This window comes from Suricata suricatta, chromosome 5, assembly GCF_006229205.1.
Source record: "Suricata suricatta isolate VVHF042 chromosome 5, meerkat_22Aug2017_6uvM2_HiC, whole genome shotgun sequence".
In the NCBI taxonomy this organism is placed as follows: domain Eukaryota; kingdom Metazoa; phylum Chordata; class Mammalia; order Carnivora; family Herpestidae; genus Suricata; species Suricata suricatta.
Genome location: NC_043704.1, coordinates 152351319 through 152364753, shown reverse-complemented (window position 1 = coordinate 152364753; position 13435 = coordinate 152351319). Strand labels below are relative to the sequence as shown.

The window sequence follows — 13435 nt, the reverse complement described above, 5'->3', positions numbered from 1 at the left end:
CCCTACAGGATTGCTGTTAACATGGTAATCAGCAAAATAAAGAAAAAGTCTACTTTGATCGTGAAGGAGTTTTTTTAAAGAAACATTTATTCTGTATAATTGGCTAACTGTGTGGGAAAAAATTTTCTCAGCTTATAGTATGCAAAAGTCAATTCCAGATGGATTAAAGTATTATATACTAAAAAGAAACTGTAAACAGCTGGAAGAAAATATGTTTAAACATGGGCAGCAAAAGCTTTTCTGAGTAGAAAAGCAATGAAAGAAACCATACAAGGAAGTACTGAAGGTTCAGCTGTATATAGGGTAGAAGCTTTTATATTCCCCAAGATTATAAATAAAATTTCATGCCAGCAAAACCTGTAAATTTTTACAGCATCATATGTAACGAAGAGTTTGAACCCATATACTGTAAAGAGATTCATAAAGATAGAAACAGATATGCGGCCTCACATAATCAAAGAAATAGAAATTAAAATGATACTATTTCTACCCGTCATAATGTTAAGGAAAAATACCCTACCACTATCGCAGATGGAGGGAACAGATCAAGGGACATCTTCTAACCCCTTGGTGAAGCTACCTGTTTGAGGGCATCTAAACATGTGTATCCAGGATCCCTACGAATCCGTAGTCCCACTGTTATAAATAAACTGAATCACAGGTTTTTTGTGCGTGTCAAGTACCTGGAAGATATGAATCCTCAGCAAGCCTGCCTTTTCTTGGTTGCTGAGATTTTTATTATCTTCGGCTATTATGGAAGTACCCAGAGGCTCTTTCTAGAATCCTCTGATTCTAGTTGCCCCTGTCCGCATGAAATCATGGCCATTCACTCTTAACCAGTAGAGTAACCCTCTTCATTCTCCCAAATGGAATTGTGGTGGGGTCCTCTTGAAGAGCTTTGCTTGCTTGGAACCAGTCCAGCAGAGCCTTGGGGTCACGGAGGTCGGAAGTACAAATCCTGTGAGTGCTGTAAGACGGAGCACACTTGTTCCTTGTGTTGCTTCCAGGTGGCTCATGACTGAGTTGTCAGCAGGTCATTCCTCCTTTCAGTCAAAGCAGGTGCGCCTGGGTAGAGTGGGGCTTGCTGAGGTGAGTGAATTTCATGGGCACGAGCACATTCTCGCACTTTTTTGCTGTTAGTAAGTTCCTGGGTCAGATATATAGCATTCTGTTGGATACCGTGATGATAAATAAGGCAGTTTTTAAATCCGTGCTTGGTGGCACCAGCAGGCACTTATGGGCACGGAGAGCAGATCTGTGTCCAGGATATGGAACGATTGTGCTGAGCAGAGTTTACAGCCTCTTCCGTAAACTGACTTGTTGCTAGATGACTGGCTGTGGCCTCTCCAGGAAGTGGGGCCACACTGGGGGCTCAGCATTGCATTCTCCTGTTGCAGGAAGTGGTAACATACGGGTCATGGTCGACGCGGACCGTTCCTTATGCTGAGCCCATGCATAGCCTCCACCGTGGCCACTTGGCATGTGGGCCCACCGCGCAGGTCCCAGGGGGCTGGAGGGCGTGGTGATTGACATTTGCAGAGCATGTCATCTTGTCTGCCCAGTTATTGAGAGCCTCCTCTGCTGTGGGTGCCCACTAGAGGTCACTCGCATGGTACAGAGAGGACTTCGTGCTTTGTGCCCGTTCAGAGATGTTAACCCACATCCTTTTTCCCAGAATTTCTTGTCATCGGTCTTCATATCTTGTTCCTTCTGTGTCCCTCCTGAGCTGTTAGCCAGTGCCTGTGAATCAGCATGCATCTGCATTTCTGGCTACATCTCAGTTTGCACATAGGCTACAACAAAATGTACTTGAAGCTCTGCCAACTGGGAGATTTCCTTTTCGAGGACTCTGGGGATTTGGAATGTAAACTGCGGCACTGTCCTTCGACTTGGTGCCAGCATGTTGCACTGAACCATTCAGTGCTTTTCCTCTTCCGTCACTTGGTCATAAATCTTAATCAGGATCAAGAGAGGGGAGACAAGGCAGAAGAGTGAGTATCGAAGGATTCTCAGCGCCAACGTATGCTACACACTAGTACATTCTGGGCCTATTCCGCTCAGTCTTGCATATGGATCAGTCTGCTTGAGCGGTTACTGCTCTGCATGCCCAACCTAGTGGCCTGGTGTGTCAGGTTAATGATGCAGGGAAAGATAGGTAACTCAGATGATGTGATAATTTGATGTCCGTAGTCGTCCATTCATTCTCTCTTAACAAGAGCTTTTTCTCAAAAGAATAGTAATCTGCAGATGAGCTGTGGCTTTGTTCTAAACCCCTGTCTTGGTCTGTTTGGGCCAAAGATTGGGTGGCTAATGACCTATAGAAACCCAGTTCCGGAGGCTGGACGTCTGACACCAGGGGGCCAGCAGGGTGGGTGAAGGCCCTCACAGTCACAGACTTTTCCTTGTGTCTTCACGTGGAAAAGGAGCGAGGAGCTCTGTGAGATCTCTTCTATGCAGGCACTGCTTCCAATCGTGAGGGCGGAGCCTTCCTACAAGCGACTTTCTAACACCATCACATTGCGTGTTAGGATTCCAACATGCAAATTTTGGGGTGAGCACCAACCTTCAGACCATAGCAGCCGCAGAGATCTGTGTTGTGCCTCACTTGCTGGTGCTTCCCTGGAGGCCCTCTATCCCTGCTGTTTGCTGCAGACGCCGAGACTACCGCTGGCTCCGCCGGGTCGTAAGGCCCGAGGGGCTGAGGAGCTCATGCCGTCGGTGGAAATGGCAACAGAGCCTCTCTCCACTCCAGCTCCATTCAAAACCAGCAAGGTGGTATGTATTGTTTCCTATGGTTAAAAAAGCTCACTTAATTGTCATAGTCAGTAGAAGACGCAATAACTTGTTTTGACCTGGAGGGATGTCCCAACGTACTGTAGACCATCCAGCCCCAGGAACTTGTGCCGAGGACTAGTGGGCCCATGGATTTTTATGGGATTTATCCATTTCTCGTAGGTCTTACTAAGTCAGCTGAAGTACTTGCTGCTGACTGTTCCTCAGCTCCAACCAGCTTAAGGTCCACAAAGCAGGTTGCAAATGTGGTGTTGGGTGGTGATCTAGGTCTTGGCACACTGTTTTATGGCCGTGAGCATGAGTAAAAGTAAAAACGTGCTGGTGGTTCTTCCAGAGTGATTCAGAGTTGAAAAGCCTTTGTCAGGTCAACAGCAGCTCTGATCGCCAGGGCTGTGCTGATTTGCTCCAGTAGGGATACTGAATCTTAAATCACAGCTTCATTTAGAGTCACAGCCTGCTCCTATTTTGGATACCATACAGTCATTCAAGGTCTGTCATTTTCTTTTCTTAAAAAATGTTTTATCTATTTTGAGAGAGAGTGGGCATGTGTGAGTGGGGGAGGGGCAGCGAGGGGGAAAGAGAGAATCCTAAGCATGCTCCGTGCTGTCAGCGCAGAGCCCCACATGGGCCTCAATCTCACAAATGCTGAGATCATGACCTGAGTTGCTTAACCAACTGAGCCACACGGGTGCCCCAAGGTCTATCATTTTCTAAGGTTTTGCACAGGTCACGTAGACAGTTTGAACAGGGATGTCCTAGATTTTATCACCCCTGCAGTCTTTCTGTCTTTGTTACCAGTATAATTTCTGCCATTTGGTGTTCTGTTCATATGGTTACTGTCTTGTTTATCCCTGCTAATTGTAATGGCCCTCACTGTACAGATCAGAGAGCCAGTGAATGGGCTCTGCTAGTTGCTAAGTATGTCTATTCCAGTCACAAATTTAGGAACTGAAGAAACAACCATTGAGTAGGTTTGTAGATGTGCTTAGTGAATGCAATTTGGGTTTGGGCCAAAACTCCATTTATTACCTGACTACCGTAGGCTGAGAGACAGTAGCTTTAATTACAGAAATTTTATATTGGATGATGAATTTTCTGAGGATTCTGACAACGAGATGGAAGAGAAGAAAAGCGTATCTCCTATTTAAAGTACCAGTTTCTGCTGTATGAGGAAAAACAGTTGTAAGTTAAAGAATGTGCAGCAGGTAGATAAAAATGGGTTTGTATGTAGTGAAGCAAAGAAAAGTGTGGGGTTGGTTTTGGATCCCTAGAAATAGCATGTGGCCCCAGCAAGGAGACCGCTGGGAAGTGGTCCAGGATGACTCCAAATGTGATGGATATCCCCAGTTGGCATCATATTGCGGTCATGTGGGAAGATCAGCAGAAGCAGACAGTTGGAATAGTCCATGTATAGGCACAGTGAGCTCAGCAGGGCATGAAGGGAGTGCTCCTGTCCTGGGGCAGGGGCTGCCATGGGGGGCAGCGGAGGGCTTCTTCAAGGGAGGGCACTGAATAAGTTAAAGCAGAGAGTGTGGCTTCTCTAGGTTTAAAGCCAGTGAGATTGCCTTCCCAGGGTGTGCGGGCCGTTCTCTTGCTGATAGACTAGGGGAAGCGCGTCTCCCGTTTACACCATTTCCAGGTAGTCTGCTCTTGTCTTGAGTTCCTTTCTGTGTCTCTTCTGCACCTGTGCACGTGTAACTCCTAATTGCCTGTCTGGCTTACTCCCTTGTCTTTCATGTTACTGCCAGATTAATATTCTGTAATATGCCACTTTTCATCAAGTCATTCCTTTGTTTTAAAAAATTTCCTTCCTGCAATTCTCTTGTGTTTCCTCTCCTTTTAGTCAGCATGGCCTTTGTGTCAGATTTCCTGGAATGTAGTTCCCTTAGGAATTGTTCATAGGATAGATCTGATAAAGGGTTAATATCCAAAATATGTAAAGAACAGGTACAACTCGATGTCCAAAAAACAAATAATCCATTAAAAAAAATGGGCAGAAGGCATGAGCAGACATTTTTACAAAGAAGACCCCCAGTTGGCCAACAGACACATGAAACGATGCTCAGCATCACTCATCATCAGGGAAATACAAATCAAAACCACATCGAGATACCACCTCACGGTAGTCAGAGTGGCTAACATGAACAACTCAGGAAATATCAGATGCTGGTGAGGATGTGGAGAAATGGGAACCCTCTTGCACTGTTGGGGGGAATGTAAACTGTTGCATTTGCTCTGGAAAACAGTGTGGAGGTGCCTCAAAAAATTAAAACTACCCTACGACCCAGCAATAGCACCACGAGGAATTTATCCATAGGATACAGGAGTGTGATTCATAGGGGCACATGCACCCCAATGTTTATAGCAGCCCTTTCAACAATAGCCAAATTATGGAAAGAGTCTAACGTCCATCGACTGAGAAATGGATAAAGATGTGGTTTATATATACACTGAAATACTACTTGGCAACGAGAAAGGATGAAATCCTGCCATTTGCAGCAACGTGGGTGGAGCTGGAAGGTATTACACTAAGTGAAGTAAAGCAGTCACATGTCATATGTTTTCACTCATGGGATGTCATACTTGAAAAACGTAACAGAAGACCATGGGGAAAGGGAAGGGGAAAAAATAGTTACAAACAGAGAGGGAGGGAGGCAAACCATAAGAGACTCTTAAATACAGAAAACAAATTGAGTGTTGATGGCAGAGGGGAGAGGGCAAAATGAGTGGTGGGCATTGAGGAGGGCACCTATTGGGAGGAGCACTGTGTGTTGTATGTAAGTGATGAATCATGGGAATCTATTCTTAAGCCGAGAGCACATTGTATACACTGTTTGGTGGCTTATTTGATAATAAATTATATTAAAAGATAATAAAAATATATTATAAAATTGCACTTGGGTAAGGGCTATAATATATCCTGTGCTATGAGACTGTATCATTGAGAGATTGAATTGAAAGAGGACATCATTGTGGTGAATAATGCAATATGTATAGGAGTTGACTGGCAAGGACTGAAGAGAAGAGCCATGTAGTCAGAGAGGCGATACCTTGTTGCTGAGGCAGGGGAGAGGGACTGCGAGAGGGCAGTTTACCTGGAGGGGAAGAAATCAAGCCAATTAGAGGTGCAGTTGGGGGCCAGACTCTGGAGGCCTTGAAAGTCATGATACGGGGTTTTAAGAACTTACATGTCGAGGACATTGGGATTTCATTGAAAGCTTTTAAGCACAGGGACAACTTGATGGACAAGATTCACATAGATCTAGGGTATGAAGGGTTAGAATGACCGAGAGGACATACACTAGCTTGGAGGCTATCATAGTTGAGGATGGAGTATGGAAGCTCACACTAGACTGGAAGTGGAAAAATGTCAGGGTTTGGGCAGCATTTCACGATGGACTTGGTGTGGGAAGTAAGAGAAAGGGAGGTGATAAGGAATGACTCTAGGTTTCTGGTCTGTTTAATAGGCTAGGGAATGATGGCATATAATTTTTTATATGGATATTTTACTCTGAAAACAACCAGGTTTGTTGGGGTGATAATTATGTTTATTTGGGATATGTAGAGTTTGAAATGCCTTTGAGACAGACAAAAGTGGGTGTTGAGTCAGCAGTGGAATATATAGATCTGTAGCTTAGAGACCAGCTTTGGGCTGCAGATACATAATTAGAAAACATTTGTGTATGTAGTGGTAAATCAAATCATTGGTGGGGATGAGATGGTGTGGCTCAAATGGTAGTAAGAAAAGAGCAGTGGACCTGGAACTGAGTCTTGATAGAATTGAAGGCTAAAACACACAGAGAAGGACCAACTAAAGAAGCTGAAGAAGAAAACTAGAAATGTATGGTGTCATGATACATAGAGGAGTAGGAGGAGTGGCAACGGTATGAAATGCTGACGGGTACCTGCTGGATTTGAGGTCAGGGAGGTCGTCAGTGACCTTCAGGCGAGTGATGGTATGAGTCAGACTGGGGTGGGTTGAGGAACAAGGGGGAGGAACTGTTGAGGTGCTAGGTAGAGATTTCTCTTTCAAGACTCTTCTTTCCCTATTTTTTTTTTTTTTTTGAGAGAGAGAAAGAGAGTAAGAGAGAGCTCACACACACTTGCAAGTGGGAGAGGGGCAGAAGGAGAGGAAGAGAAACTCTTAAGCAGGCTCCAAGCCTAGCACAGAGCCCAAGGTGAAATCGAGAGTTGGATACCTAACTGACTGAGCCACCCAGGTACCCCTCTAGGTTTGATGAATGAAATGGGAAGGAGAGAGACAATGAGGAAGTTGCTAGAAGAACATGAAAAGTATTTTGTTATATGAGAGAGAGTAATGTATAGAAGGGAAAATGAGTAATTGGCAGTTTTAAGATTCTGAGAAGGTAGAAGGGAAGGAGATATCGGTCCACAGCTGTGACAGGAGGAAAAGTACCTAGGGCAGGATACGCACGCAGTAGGTGCGTATGTTGAGAATTTGGCACCAGAGTTCCTTCATGATGCTTTCTGTTTGCTCTTATGAGAGGGTGGGCACTTGGGGCTTTGAAGAGAAGAAAAATTTGAAGATGGACTGGTAATACATTGACCAATGAGCTATAGTCAGATTGCTGGTACTGCTATGAGCCAGTCATTATTGGGGTCACGCATTTACGGTGGAGGTCAGCGTCAGAGGCCTTCTCTGCAGGCATCCAGGGAGCAAATCTTTGGATTCATGCAGAGTTCATTTGGCTAGATGGGTGCAAAGAGAAGAAAAGGGGCAAGAGTGCAATGAATGATAGGTGATGGGAGATAATGAAGTAGGAAGTGACGGAAGGAAAAGGCTGATGGATTGGGAGAAAATGTCATGGATTCAATTAAGAGCAGTTCCCCAAAGTTGAGGAACCATCACAGTGGAAGAACATGCAAGTTGGATTGAGAGCAGATAATGGTTAGACAATGTGTTTGAAATACTCATCTCGGAGGAGACGCTATAATCTTTTGCTCTGGAAAAGCTGTACGGCAGATGGTGAGGCTGGGCGGAGAAATGTCGGGTGATGCATCTTGGAAGGCAGAACAGGAAGGCGAGTTTCCACCAGCTCTAATATGTTCAGGTCCTGCTCCTTCGATTGGGCTGAGGGAACAGTGCCAGCTAATCAAGAGGTTCTCGGAGTTGCTGCTCTGGTCTTGGAAGCTCCCGGCCACAGCGACAGCATGCTGTGCCGTCCGTCCCTGGGAGCTCCTGGCTGGCTGACAAGCTGCCCCAGTCATTGTGTCACTTGGCACAAAGCCTTAGCTTCCCCTTGTCCTCTCATTTCTGTGGTTTACTCATCATCCAGGAGTTCTGTGCTCTGAAGTCTTTAAGTAGGACTGATCCATTTTTGTGACTTACCCGTATTTTTCCTGCATTTTGACTAATGCCATGTGTTTGTTAGAGTGGCCAGCACTATGATCAGTGACTCGAATGGAGGATACTAACTGGCTGATGGAAACAGACTTTTGATTTGGTGTCATCTGCATGTGTTCACTACCAGAGCTCCAAATAATAGGAGAAGGGCAAAGAGCATAACTAGATGGACAAAGAGCACCACATAAATGCTAAGCGTTAAGCTGTCTGTGTACTTTTAAGTGCTATGTAACAAAACCACCTCTTCCCAGTGGACAGTAGGAGTTGGTGGGAAGTTCTCTCTGGGAGGTAGAAGTTGGGTGAGAGGAGTAGGGACAGCGGAGCTGGGAAGAGGGCTGATGGCATTGGGAGATGTAAAGGGGCATGATGGAATCCGTGAACTCACTGCCCTTTTGGGAGCTGAGGAGAATGGGCATTTGGGAAGGGGCCCGGTGGGTCCAGCAAAGGGGATGAAGCACGAGCCTGCAGGTTTTGAGCCGTCCCCTCAGAATCTAGAGTGATGGTCCAGAGTGTTCCCTGGGCCTCGGCTGGGCACAGGTGGTCTGAGATTGATGTTTACTGAATGCCGGTGGGTTGCAGAAGTCACATGTTTTGTTAAAAGGCAGATACCATAGAACTAGGCGACAAAGGGACATGGGAAATCCAGATGTTTCGATGTCACGTCTCTCTCTGTATCACCCAGTGTTGAAATGAAACGTTTTCTTTGGATTCATGTGCACAGTTTACTGAAGGAGCTGGAACTTATGTGACATGCCTGAGGTCTCAAGCAAGTTTAGCTTAATGACCAACACAGGCGCGGACAACTTGTGGTTCTCCTTTGAACTTCTGAAACTCCCAGAGCGCTCTTCTGCCCAGACGCCTTTCTGCCTTTCATCCGTCATCTGAAGCATGTGGTTTCCTCTTCATGGGCCAAGGCTAAATGAAATCAGGGCATTGTTTGGTACTACACTGGCAGATATATTCAAAGTTGCCTTCTTCTTTCCATAGATTTTTCTAAGGCAAAAAGCAGACGGTGCCTGGCAACTTGCTACAGATCTAGATGTCAGCATGGTGGGGACTGTGTCCCCTGGAAACCTTTCCCTTGGCGGCGTTTTCAGATAGATGCTATCCACTGTTTTGTCACGAGGGGTAATCTTTGGCTCTCTCCTGTCTGTAGACTCGTGATGTACATTGAGAGAGACAGCAGAAAGACCACTCCAGGCAAGGAGCAGCGAGGCAGCCATGAGTACCTGTCCAGGTGCCTGGACCTCCTCATCCGTCACATCGTGCGCCAGCTGCCGCGGATCCTGGGTAAATTGGAGCCTTCTCCTCAGGCCCCTGGCAGCTTTCCTTACCGCACTTGGGCTTTTAGGCTTCGCCTCTTTTGTATTCTTGCTTCTCACTTACCCCAGGAAAGCCCACGGACCTTTTCTTGACTAGGTAGTTTGCTTTATCTATTTTCACAGTTAGTTTGCATCAGCGACATGATTGAGTCAGTGAGCAGGCTAAAGGTTACACTGGGGTGTCATCTGTGGTAAACTGGCAACTTAAGAAAATAAACACGAGAAAAGCATTGTAAGAGCTTAAAATTGGATTTAGGCTTTTTATTTTAGGTCACGTTTCTCAAGATTTCTCTCTGCCCGATTCTGAAGAAAACAATGTTTTCGTTCGGATCACAGCCACACATTTGTTTACTGTTAAGAGAATTTAAAAATGCATAAGGATTAGCATTTAATTTTATAGAATTTTGATATTAAAATGTAAAGTTTGAACATTTCTTTGGTTTTAAAAACTTTAAATAAAAACAATAATTTGCAAAAGATGTTTTTTCTGGCTAATCTGTTATTTCATTGTTATCTGGAGAAATGAAAGTAATCTAAGGGATGTATACATTTAGCTTAAAACACATTCCATGCTTTTCCACCAGATGTAGCTATAAACCAGGAACATTTAAAATGTTAAATTTGATCCAATCCCTTATGGTAAAATACACTTAGACTCAGAAATCGAGTATTAAATCAGAAAAATGAAAACATCTTCATGGCTGATTAATGGTATCTTTTTGCTCCTTCCCAATACTTTGAGAGATGTTTTTGGTTGGTAATAACTGAAAATAGAGCATTTCAAATATTTTTGGATTATAACCTTTTAAAGTTTAACCCGAAGGCTACAGTCTGGTCAATTGGTAGTTGAGTTTCTTTGTGCCAGGCTCATCCTGTTTTACGGTGCGATGCTAAGATTCAGATGTTCACAGTGTAAGTTCTATTTATTATTGGACTTATGGTCCAGCGAGAAGTTTTAGGAATTGGTCTTTTATTTTACTTCCATTTTATTTTGTTAATAAAAATTCCAAACTATAATCTGTTCACTTACAATTTAAAAAGTTTTTTTAATGTTTATTTTTTTGAAAGAGACACAGAGCATGAGCAGGGGAGGGCAGAGAGACAGGGAGGTACAGAATCTGCAGCAGGCTCCAGGCTCCGAGCTGTCAGCACAGAGCCCAACGAGGGGCTTGAACCCACGACTGTGAGATTATGACCTGAGCCGAAGTCGGACGCTCAACCGACTGAACCACCCAGCCATCCCTGTTCACTTAATAGTTTTTAAAAATTTTTTTTACATTTATTTATTTTTGAGAGACAGAGACAGAGTGTGAACAGGGGAGGGACGGAGAGAGAGGGAGACACAGAATCTGAAGCAGGCTCCAGGCTTGAGCTAGTGGTCAGCACAGAGCCTGATGCAGGGCTTGAACCCACGAACCATGAGATCATGACCTGAGCCAAAGTCAGATGCTCAATCGACTGAGTCACCCGGGCACCCCCACTTAAAGTTTTTAAAATAACCTTTTCCTGTTTACAGAAGTAATAAGTGCTCATGGTTAAAATTTAGAAAAGACAAAAAAGGAGGAAAAGTCATAGCACCAATACTATAAATTTTACTTACAATTGGTAGATGAGAGATGAAGCTTATATCTATTCTCTCACCAGAGGCTACAGCTCTCTGTTATAATCTCAGTATTTGTGAATAAAATAGCACAGTCCCTATTCATGTCTTTTATTTAGATACTAATGACTGCAGTAATCCCATAAGTGTCCCAACAATGACTGGTGGTCCCTAAGTATCTGTGGTCTGGAACCTTCACGCATGATGCCGGATGTGCTTTGCAGGTGACATCCTTAACGCCTTGGCCAATGTTTCCGGTCGTAAACACCCATCGACAGTCCAAGCGAAACAGCTGAAGATGTGTCTGCCCATGATGCCGGTAGTGCTTCACCTCGTGACCTCTCAGGTACTGTCCTATTAGGGAGAAAATAGTGGAAATGTGCCTCCCGTCTTGGTGAACTGGAGCTTAGAGACATCAAATCAGACAAAATATTTTCATTTCTTTTCTTTTCTTATACACGGCTTTCAGACTTTAATCTGTGGACACTCTCGTCACATAGGTATTTCGACCTCAAGTTGTAACAGAAGAGTTCCTTTTCAGTTACGGAACGATTCTTGTGAGTAACACTGAATTTTTTACGTTCTTAATAAAAACGTGGCTGTCTCTACTCTTTGTGGAATTTGGTGTCAGAATGAAGTAATTTAAAAATCCTTGTGGTATTTATTTGTCTCCAGGGAAGTGACCTTTTTATAGTTTTATCTGTTGACTGTAATACAATTTGACATTTGGAGAAAAACACATTCTCTCCTGATAATGTATTTTGTTCAGATACCGCCCAAGTAGGTTAAATACATCCATGGAAAATACTTTCATAGATTTTGGTATTAAACATCGTGAAAAAATGTAACCTGGTGAGCATGGAATGCTCGGAGTAGATTTTCATCATTATTTACTTCTGTTGTCCAGTTACGTGCAGTATCTCTTCGGAGGATGGCCTTTCTCTAAGTTAAGCTCAATCCAGCTTTTTCTTTAATTTCGATGAGATGGGTAGCAGTGAAAACCAAGTCATTGTCCTATTTTTTACTTCAGTTTTTGCCCACAGAAAGTCGTCGTTTTGTTCAGTTGTGGCTCACGAGTGATGTTCTCTTTTTTCCTAGCCCGAATACACTATGTATCATTGATAAAATGGGGAGCTACACAAAGAGAAAGCTGACATTTGTCACACAGTATCCCCAGCCTTATTTGATACATTAATAACAAACAACTGAGATTTTCAAAATGCCATTGGGGTTTCTAGTTGAAATGAAGTAAATATCTCCATTTTACTGTAGGTTTGGAATTAAAAAAAAAAAGATTGTCTTCCGCAAATTGAGTCTGTAGTTTTCTAGAAGGTTCATCATACAGTATGAAGTTTTGAAGTACAAATGTTGAGTGGAGATCATTGGTTTTTTTAATTTATTATTTTTTTAAAATTTATTTTGAGAGACATAGAGAGACAGCACAAGCAGGGGAGGGTCAGAGAGAGAGGGAGACACAGAATCAGAAGCAGGCTACAGGCTCTGAGCTGTCAGCACAGAGCCCAACACGGGGCTCAAACCTATGAACCATGAGATCATGACCTGAGCCAAAGTCGGACGCTTAACCGACTGAGCCACCCAGGCGCCCCCCTTTTGTTCTTTTTAAAATCTTTTTATGTGGTCACTGATTTTTTTAAAGTGTGTTCAGGTGGTGCAGTAGGGTCCTTTTGTCCCCAGTTTCAAATCTTTATCATCCTAAGTTCTGTAAAGTACAGAACTTTGGTTGTACATTCATGATTTTGCAAATTGTTAGAATTTTACTTACCACCTTCTTTTAATTTCCTTGTTAATCTGTTTTTAAGTATTGTATAGGTGTCCTTTTAGTTCTGTAATTCAACTGCACTGACATTTTGATGCCTGGAAATGGTAATTTTGCTGCTCCAGCCATCTTGGAATCTTTTGGCACAGTGTTTATTTGGGATGGGGATCCTTGTTCTTTTATTTTTGTTCTCATGTAGAGCACTTTTCTCTGCCTACATTAGCTGAGTATGCTTTAAGAGTTCAAGGAACGAGCAAATGCGCCCGCTGAAAGTCTTCATGGACTCTCAGGAATGTTGTGTATGTGTTTTCGGGAGGACACGTCTGCTCCATGTCATCCTATGCTCCAGACAAGGGAGGGGGCCACATCCGGGGGGGGGGGGTGTCTCCTCGTTTCTTCCAAGAGTGGGCGAACTTGGTGTGGACTGGGAAGTATTCTTAGCATTTTCTTTAAAAAAAATTTTTTTTAATGAATTTTATTTATTTTTGAGACAGAGCATGAGCAGAAGGGGCAGAGAGAGAGGGAGACACAATTGGAAGCAGGCTCCAGGCTCTGAGCTATCAGTACAGAGCCTGATG

General features: G+C 43.8%; 1 protein-coding gene across 1 annotated transcript in view; it reads left to right on the top strand.

The window, feature by feature from the left end:
- The window catches only part of ULK4 (unc-51 like kinase 4), a 492439-nt gene that overhangs the window by 130228 nt on the left and 348776 nt on the right, over window positions 1-13435 (top strand). Inside the window, exons 24-26 of the mRNA XM_029938787.1 lie at window positions 9315-9448; window positions 11305-11426; window positions 11581-11637. Of these exons, the coding sequence (XP_029794647.1) occupies window positions 9315-9448; window positions 11305-11426; window positions 11581-11637 (313 nt within the window). The remainder of the gene's footprint in view (window positions 1-9314; window positions 9449-11304; window positions 11427-11580; window positions 11638-13435) is intronic.